Source organism: Epinephelus moara, chromosome 7, assembly GCF_006386435.1.
Source record: "Epinephelus moara isolate mb chromosome 7, YSFRI_EMoa_1.0, whole genome shotgun sequence".
In the NCBI taxonomy this organism is placed as follows: domain Eukaryota; kingdom Metazoa; phylum Chordata; class Actinopteri; order Perciformes; family Serranidae; genus Epinephelus; species Epinephelus moara.
The window spans coordinates 28,313,196-28,322,322 of NC_065512.1; the positions used below are offsets into that span (position 1 = coordinate 28,313,196).

The window sequence follows — 9,127 nt, forward strand, 5'->3', positions numbered from 1 at the left end:
ACTTAATGGTATTTACTTCAGGAGCAGCTGTCCCCTGTTTAAGCTTTTATGCTGTTCCCTAGCCTATGATATGCACAGCTATAATCCAAATGTAAACCAAAGGCTCTCTCATTCAGCAGAACTTTTATCTGCAAGCTGCTTTTACTCACAACTGATTGTCACTGTTATTTACACACAGACATTAGAACAGTCACTTAATCTCCCTCATTACTGCTTTCTAATACAATTCAGCGTTTGTTCTGGCTTCTTTAGCAATATGCTTTTAAGTCAAACGTTTCATTTGTGAATATGCCCAAATACTCATAGGCCTTTAAGGCGTTGGGCTTGGCTTGTGTATGAAGTGTTTTGTCATTGGATTGATTTTTCTTGACGGGTTCTTCGGCCCTCCTTTAAGGGAAGCTGTAACTGTAGTGGGAGGGTTTTATTCCAGCCTGCTCTGCAGATCTGTCCGGACACACATACTCCTCCTGCACTACATGTAAGTGAACGCAAATATCGCGTTTTGTCTCGGTGTGTGCACCTTACACAACACATGCACACTGAATATGATGTAAAACTGGATCTGTGACATCTACTGAGCGGGCAGCTTGCATTGCGATCAGCTGTGTTGACAGCGAGGGACGCCACAGGCTTCTTATCTGTGTGTGTGTGTGTGTGTGTGTGTGTGTGTGTGTGTGTGTGAGGAGCTGTTTTGTGTTTCCGCTGTGCTTGGAAACATTTCTGCAAACACACGGTCAGCTGTGTCATAATAATAGGAAAGATACGTCGTGCAGCTGCTGGAGACATGCTCAGTGTCAGCGATCCTACAGCCAAGAGTGACGCGCTGTAGTACAGCTCGGTTCATACTGGGTGGAGCCCATCAGTCTCCAGCAACAGGTTCAAACACACTGAAGACAGCACTGACAGGAGGATAGGATAGAGGGTAAATACGCATTAAAATAATACACATCTGTGTAAATTAAGTGAGTGTAGTATAATGTAGTGACAATAAGAGAACAAAAGATCTAAAAATTGCAACCTATGATAAATTACAGCAATGATAATTCGATTAGCTGTGTCAACGACTAAATTAATCGCCAACTAATTCGATAATAAATTAGTCTGAGTAATTTTAAAGAAATAATATGTAAAAATTCTTAGATATCAGCTTCCTAAGTGTCAATATTATCTAGTTTCTTTATTCCTCTATGACAGTAAACTGAATAGCTTGGTTTATAGAGACAAAAAAGAAATTTGAGGAGGTCATCTTGGGATGTGGGGAAACACTGATATAGTATGATGAAGAACACTGTAATGTACAGAGCTATGGTTACATGGAACTCTCTGCTTGAGCATATGTTCAGGAAAACCGTAAAGATCGCTTTAGAATATCACTAAAACTATATCTCCTCATCTAATGATAATTAGGGAGCAACTACATAAGTTTAAAAGAGCATACAATCTAGAAGATCTTATCATATACTACAAGAGTGTTAATAGTTAAATTATATGTCTTATGTAATATTGGTGTGGATGATGAGAATGATGTTAGCACTGTGAAACCTTTTTGACATTTCTGAAGCGCATTAGCCCATTTTGGTTTTGGTTTTCATTTATAATGCCTTGTGCAATAACCTAAATATGAGTCATTTGTACTTTATACCTCCGTAGAAGTATTTTGTTTTTGATTTTTCTATGATTAGAGCAAGGTCCTCTCTGTTGTTGTATTGTGTTTTGCTTGTTGTCATTGTGGTTGGTGTTGTTTTAGTGAGTATGTGCTGTCGTGTATATAGTATTGTGTTTGGTGTGGACCCTAGGAAGAATAGCTGCTGTTTCGGCTGCAGCTAATGGGGTTCCTAATAATTGAAATGAAATGAATAAATCAATTGACAGATTAATTGCCAATAAAAATAATGGCAGCCCTATTATACATTGACTCGAATACTTATAATTATCTTCTTCTTTGTCATCTTAAGATGACAAATATGACATCAAAACTCTAACTCCCAATGCAGTCACAGTGCCGCCCATATTGTTTGGCTGACAGGTGATGTGTACAGTAGAGGTGTTCACCTGCAACAGCAATTGCGTGAAAGCTAAAACACACACACACACACACACACACACACACACACACAGTTCTGACCTCCTCAGCTGTTGATTGATTTTTTTAACGTATATATTTTTTGTCAGATAATTTGCCATGGAATCTTCACTGAAGAGTCTGGTTGATGATGATAGCAGGTACCAGAAAGCCTTCCATCTTTTTCTGGAGCGCTCCTCTGAGCATCAGTGTATGCGGGACTTCATCCACAATATGCTGCCAGATATACTGGCCAGGTAATCTCTCACACACACACACACACACACACACACACACACACACACACACACACATGAGTGAAGCCACATGACCACACCATCAACAATTTATTAGAACATCAGAGCACATTTGAATATGATATACTAATAGAGAATAATGAATAGCTTTTAAAGTGATATACTGCTCAGTGGTGTTGTCGTACACTGACCAGTGCAGCCAGCACAGAAAAAAAAATTCAGGGGCTGAAGGGAAATGAATGAAGTGTTCAGTAGAGCGACAAAGATATAACATCTGATCTAAGTTTAGTGACTTTAAATATTGGTATATTGCCATATGTGGTGGCCGATAAGTAAAGTAAAGACATTGCAGTTCAAAAATACTCCCCCCCCCCAAAAAAAGTTTGAGATAATTTAGAAACAATGTCACCTTCACATAGTTTGTCCACAAGAACACAGGAAGTTTCAATTTCATCTTTTTAAATGTCCAGCTCATTATGCTACGCTTTAAACACATTAAAGGGATCTTCATTTACACACTTCATATATAAAATGAAAAAAATAAGAGGCTTTCTGACTGTATCAACAAGTTGTTCCAAGTTAGAGTGAGTTCATATGAACTAAGATGAATTTTTATCTTTATAAAGAAACAAAAAAAGATTAGAACAAATGCAATACAGATATATAATGGTCAAAGGAGTTTATCTGTGAAATAGTTTTGAAAAGGAAATGGAAAAAATGTACTGTAGATAAAACAAATATGATTAACAAATATATAACTGACTTATCAACACTAGTGGGTGTATATGAATTTTTGTTTGGAACTTTTGGGTATATTTAATATACATATATTTTCTTCATTTTCATTGTGTAAATCTAAAACAAACAGTACAAAACAGTGTGGAAAAGGTAGGTTGAAAAAGCAAAGGCTTCAGCCTACACCTTTTCGGTCAGTAAAACTTGATTTGGTTTGTCACTGCTTCAACAGTAATGAGTTATTATTGTTATTTATTATTTTTTTCTTGTGTATGTTGTAGTTGTATAAGATGAAAAATGAGCAAAATAGACAGCACTAAACTAAATGTATAAAAATATATATATATATATTTTGTGAATATATATATATAAGTTGTGTTCTTGTGTTGTGATTGTTGCTGATTAATTAGATTACATTGACCCAAGAGAAGGTATTAACCATTAAACTGTCAAGGGAGGAATCAGATTTCAGAACAGTAGGTCAGAAGTGAGAAAGCTGATGGATGCAGATTGAAAAAAAAACGTTGATCATAAAATAACTCCTGTAATGTTATTAACATGACAGATAAAGAGAGACACACTTCACCTCTCATTATATCGAAACATACCTCTGTGAAACTTGTATGTGCTTTTTTTTTTAGAAAAGTGTTATCCCTGGGCTGAAAGTAACTTTGTGCTGGTGAGAATTTATTTGTCAAAAACACATTTTATCATTAAAAAGGCACAGACACCTCATTCAAATAAACTTGTCACATGTGTCTTTTAGAAATGTGATAAAAGAAAAGTGATTAAAATGCAGTGTGATGAGAGAGATGAGCTCTGTCGCACACCAAGAAGTAAAATAACCTGTGCTAATCATCATGCGCTCTGTCTTAATCATTACTGCAGGAAACAGCCAGCAGTGTCATCTGGTTATGATTAAACTAAAAACCCAAATAAGAATATGTACTGTAAGTATTATACATGGGTTTTATCATGCTGTGTGTTACTTTTATGCCCAGAAAAAAATCTGATAATTGACTTTGCAAATATGCATTAGATTACCCAGCCAAACAAGCTGTGCATATGTGTGTGAATGACAATGAGTGTTAATGGAAATTTCTCTACTCGCATTTTTTCTATGTTGATATAAGCTTGTAAGAGGCCGACGCCATGCTGCAGAGATCTAAACCCTGTGACTGTCTAAGAAGCACATCAGGGAGGAATCAGAAGAGATACAACTCACAAGTGAATTAATAAAAGTGTAATAGTGTTATTAAAAATCAGACGGTGAGTGACAGAACCTGCCATAGCAACAATCAAAGGCTTGGTATTGGAGATGCTTCAGACGCGGAACATCTCAGACGTGTCAGGCAGAATTGACAGCTACGAGCCACAAAATGTGACCCACATTCGGCAGGTTGGAGGATGTGAACTTCCAGATTTGACTGTTCTGAGAACTCAAAGTGTTTTTCTGCTCTCCCCTCAGCATTGGAGATGGAAAGCGCCATCTAAATGTCATTGGAGTTGGGAGTGGAGCTGGTAAGAACACACAGTGTAGGACACTTTCACTGTTGAACTTATCTTATGTTCTACGTGACACAGTAAATAGCTGAGCGACCTCGGCAGCAGACAGCAAAGGTGAGGAGGGGTTGTTGAACCAGGCTGCTGTAACTGTTCCCATTGCTCTGCTGTCATTTATGGCTGCACCAGTAAAAATCTTTACTCTTATTATCACTGCCAAGGGTTTGTGTGCATCTGTCCAGTTGTCAGATTAATCTTTAACCTTAGTCGCAGAGAAAGCGACCTCACTAGTCTTTGGTTTTACTGCACATTGTTTCCAGCGCTCATGATACAGCAAGGCTAATTTGTTCTTGAGCAAACTCACTGTGTGCCCATGAGGGCTATTATCCTTCACTTATGTCAAAGCCAATTCTTTTAATTTACCTGAGCTGTCATGTCAGTATCATAATGGAGCGATGGTACAGATTCTCTAATGGACTGTAAAATCCATTAGAATGACTACAAACTCCCCCACAAGGTATTATTCAATCTAATCAGAAAGATTCAGCACCTGTCCACATCGGCTTCTTTGCTTAGATTTACCCCCTGTATGCGGCAACTTGTCAGCTTTGATAAGAACTAGAACAAAATCACCCGCCTGTGGCTAAATGATATTGAAAGGAATAGCGTAGTGATAACTCTGCTTCTGAGCTTTCAGTCAAGGTTTTTCTGAGATTAATGCAACATTAAATGTATCTTTTCCTGCAAAACTGCCAAGTGCTGTTAGCTATGCCATGCTTAAATCTGCAGCACTGTTTGAATTGTGATGATATGCGGGTCGACTACATATACTGTCGTTCTTTATCTTTAAACAGTTTGAGTCCTGTGGGGAGAGTAGGCCAAAGTTTCATGTGCAAGAAATAGATGTTTTTGAAAACAAAAATTGCGTTGTGAATGTAGGTGAGATTGACCTTGAGATGCTCTCCGAGCTCCGTCTGAAGCACCCAGGGGTGACTGTGGATAACGAGGTGGTGGAACCAAGCAGCACACAGCTTCATAAATACAGAGGTAAAGTCTTTATAGGCACACAAGTATCTTACATATCACAAATGCATACTGTCTCTATTTTCACATGCGTCCAAAATATGTCTAAATATTTAATCTAACAGCAAATATGCTTACTTTTTATTATGCTTTTAATGCAGAGAATACATTTCGTGCATTAATAATACAGTTATTCATGTATTGCAGGAGTAGGGGGATGGTATTTGTAGTCCCATATTCAAGCTACTCAGCAAATACCCACCTTTGTGAAGTGTCTTTGAAGTCTGCTGCTCTATTCTTCTTGTTGTGCTAATAGGCTTTGGCAGTATATGATTTTCAGTCCTTCATACTTTCTTGAAGTTTCACCAGGGTATTTGCCATATGACGGTATTTGTGTTCAGCGCTACCTTTGTTTGTTCCAACAATCGCCAACTCTGCTTTGGTTGAAATAAACCCCTTAATTCACTGAGTTAGATGTGAAAAGATTAGGAATGCACGGACTGTACAGTAAAATGGGCTGATACCACTGTTCAAAATAACAATTTGGCCGATAGCCTATACCGATTCCGATGTTGTGAATTTTGTTTTTGTTCCTATTTATCGCACAATTTGTGTCAGAGATACAAAGAAATCGCCAATAAAAAACTGAGCTGTTATAAAGCCATCCAATCCTTTATTACACTACCTTTGATTGAGCATTAATTCAGTCATACACATCTGTGAAGCAACCTTTAATATAACCTTTTTTCACATGAAAACATAAAAGAAAATGCTTCAAAAGTCTTTTTATTATATATAATAATCTATTCTAATACCTATTTTATATATGCCATGAAATCATCAACATATTCCACCTTAAACAACTGTATTTATACAAGTTTCTCAACAAAAGATTACATTTAAAGACAAATCTTTATAATTTACCTACGCCAAATACTCATTTTTACCGAATAGAGCTTGAACTATCATAATGAAAGTCATTGCTTAGAATTTTATTTCTCTTCAGTGGACACCCAATAGAAGAAAAAAGCAGTGTGATACAACAGAACTGTAGATTTGTATGTGCATGTGTAGAGGACTTTGAACATTTTGAGACAGATTCTATAATGATTATCAATCTGTTGATGTAACTATGCCCAAGGCAGAGTCAAAGGTTGCCTACCGAAGATCTACACAACAGCATAGATCCAAATGTTTAGCGACTGAAATGTAATCACGCAAACACAGGACAAACCCATGGTAATTTTATGTACACATAAAATTAATTAGTATCAGTAATAGAGTAAAGCTATTCAATGTTGAGATGAGTATTGACCAGAATTGACCAGACCAGAGTATTTGTTTGACACCTGAAGAGGATAACTGCTCAATACAAGTGGTTCAGAGTTGTAACAGGAGCAGCCACTGGTTACCATTATCTTGCCAGGCAGCTGTAGGATAATGATGTATAGAGAATGTCATATTCAAGACTTGCCCTATTAATTTTTGAACATAACAAAGGCCAGATTTGGAAACTTTGCTTTAAGAGAGGTAAAATAAAACCAAACGTGACATAATTAGATTGAATGGTATTCGAATTATTAAAATCAACTAATGAGAATTATTAGACAAGGTTCTTCTACTTAGAAACAAATGTATATGATTTCCTTAATCTTCAGGGTTTGGTTCATTAAGAAAGTTGCACAGTTTTTAAATACATGCAACAGTTTCAATGAGAAGTAATAAAAGAATGACTTGAAGTCTTTGAATGTCAGGGATCCTTCCTGGCTGACTGATGAGTTTGCTTATTTGCATTTTCTTTGGGGTAATTAGCTGGTTCCCCGCTCCAAGGCTTCAGTGTCAGAAGCCATAAACTCTGAAACTGTGTCGCCAGAGGAGACTTAAGGGCTGAGAATCTGAGCTGAACCTCAAGTCCTAGTAAACAGAGCTCAGACGCTGGGGAGAGGTGGTTCACTGGTGACTGGCGATCAAAGGATATTGCAGGATTCTTGTGTGGGAGAGGGCAGAGGTTTTATTTTCTGGTGCCAGAGGTCGAAGGGAAAAAAAAGTGCTCCTGCTTGCACTTTGGATAATGCTGGAGAGAAGATTTCGGCAGATCATGTAATGAGCCTCCTGATCATTCTGTACTTTTACATAACTAAAGTGCAAATTATTAATTAATCTAGATTAATTACAAATTAATTATTTCTAACAATGTGACAAGTGTTGGCTGCAAGTGTCATGGCTTAAAATAAAAGCACTCCGTGTCAACATTAGAATATAATGTTCATTTCAGTGTTAACATCACTGTATAATACACTGAAATTGAAGTGATGGTGGAGTTAAATTATATTTTCCGTGTTATATGATACAGAGATTTATTGTGACACTACAGATTGTAACTGTATAATAATGTTACCACGTCAGAATTCACAGTGATATATCAATCACATTCTATCGCTCTGCTGTGTGTCTGTTGATACAGTTTTGGTGTCACAGAAACCAGATTTAGATTACATCAAATTCACCTGGAACAAGATGACTTCCTCTGAGTTTGAGGAGCACTGGAGAGTGAAAAAGATGACTAAGAAGGCTGACTTCATTCACATGATACAGGTTGGTGTTGCTGGCGTAGTGGTCCTGGCCTGCAGACTGTATTTTTGACACATCTAGGTCATATTCATTTGGCGGCGCTCCACGGCAATTAATCCCATTAGAACATCTGTCTAGCATAGCGTTATAATTAGGTGCTCTATGAATCCAGTTACCAGCTCATTATCTGTGGTGAAATCAACAGATGCTGTACTATGTGAAGGATCCTGGAGCTACCATCAGCTTCTTCCAAAGTCTCCTTGACAAGAATGCGAAGCTTCTTATCATTTTGGTGTCTGGTAAGTGATGGATTTAATCTTAGATTATCAAGACGTTTTATCTTTTTCTTCCCTTTGATTGCTGGGGCTGGGGTTAGTCAGTATACCTAGTGCTTATACAAACTGTACAGTGCATATAGGGATGAAACCCACTTTAACAATGTATCTGTCTAAAAAACACAATTGCTGTCATTATCAGAGTTAGTGAAAACAAACACAAGACATAACCCATTTTGGCAATCTGGTATATACTGTACAGATTTATTATGGAGTAAGAGGGTAAAGCAGTTATGCTGCTATTTAAATAAATTCTTGTCATTTGTCACAAAGTTCAGCCAGAAGTTCCACATTTGCTGCTGTGAAACATGGTGCAACCGCAAACATACATTAGTCAGAGAATTATATTACCATATGCTAATGTTATATAGCCTGAGTGTCAGACTGAAGCTCCCAGAACCTTCAGTCTGACATCGCCTCCATTGAGGGCAATTTACAAGGGGCAGGGAATTTGATTTTTCCCTAACCAATCAGTAGAGATCAACGACTCACCCAGAATCTGACGTCATTAGTATCCATGCCTCGGGGTGCCGAAAACAAGCGAGCATTGCCCGTTTAAAATGTCTCCGTCGTCGTGCACGCCCAGCTGCATCGCCGTTAAATCCAGTTTAGCAGCTTCCTTAATTTGGTCCTCCATTAAC

General features: G+C 37.6%; 1 protein-coding gene across 2 annotated transcripts in view; it reads left to right on the forward strand.

Annotated features, from left to right (window-relative positions):
- The first annotated feature begins 403 nt into the window (after positions 1-403).
- Positions 404-9,127, forward strand: part of LOC126393501 (histamine N-methyltransferase-like) — a 12,392-nt gene continuing 3,668 nt past the window's right edge. The window contains exons 1-6 of one of the 2 annotated variants that reach the window (XM_050049691.1): positions 404-478; positions 2,173-2,319; positions 4,523-4,575; positions 5,497-5,604; positions 8,045-8,175; positions 8,357-8,450. In XM_050049691.1, the coding sequence (XP_049905648.1) occupies positions 2,183-2,319; positions 4,523-4,575; positions 5,497-5,604; positions 8,045-8,175; positions 8,357-8,450 (523 nt within the window). In that variant the 5' untranslated portion in view covers positions 404-478; positions 2,173-2,182. Of the gene's footprint in view, positions 479-716; positions 923-2,172; positions 2,320-4,522; positions 4,576-5,496; positions 5,605-8,044; positions 8,176-8,356; positions 8,451-9,127 lie in introns of those variants that run through there. The other variant, XM_050049690.1, reaches the window with a different exon arrangement.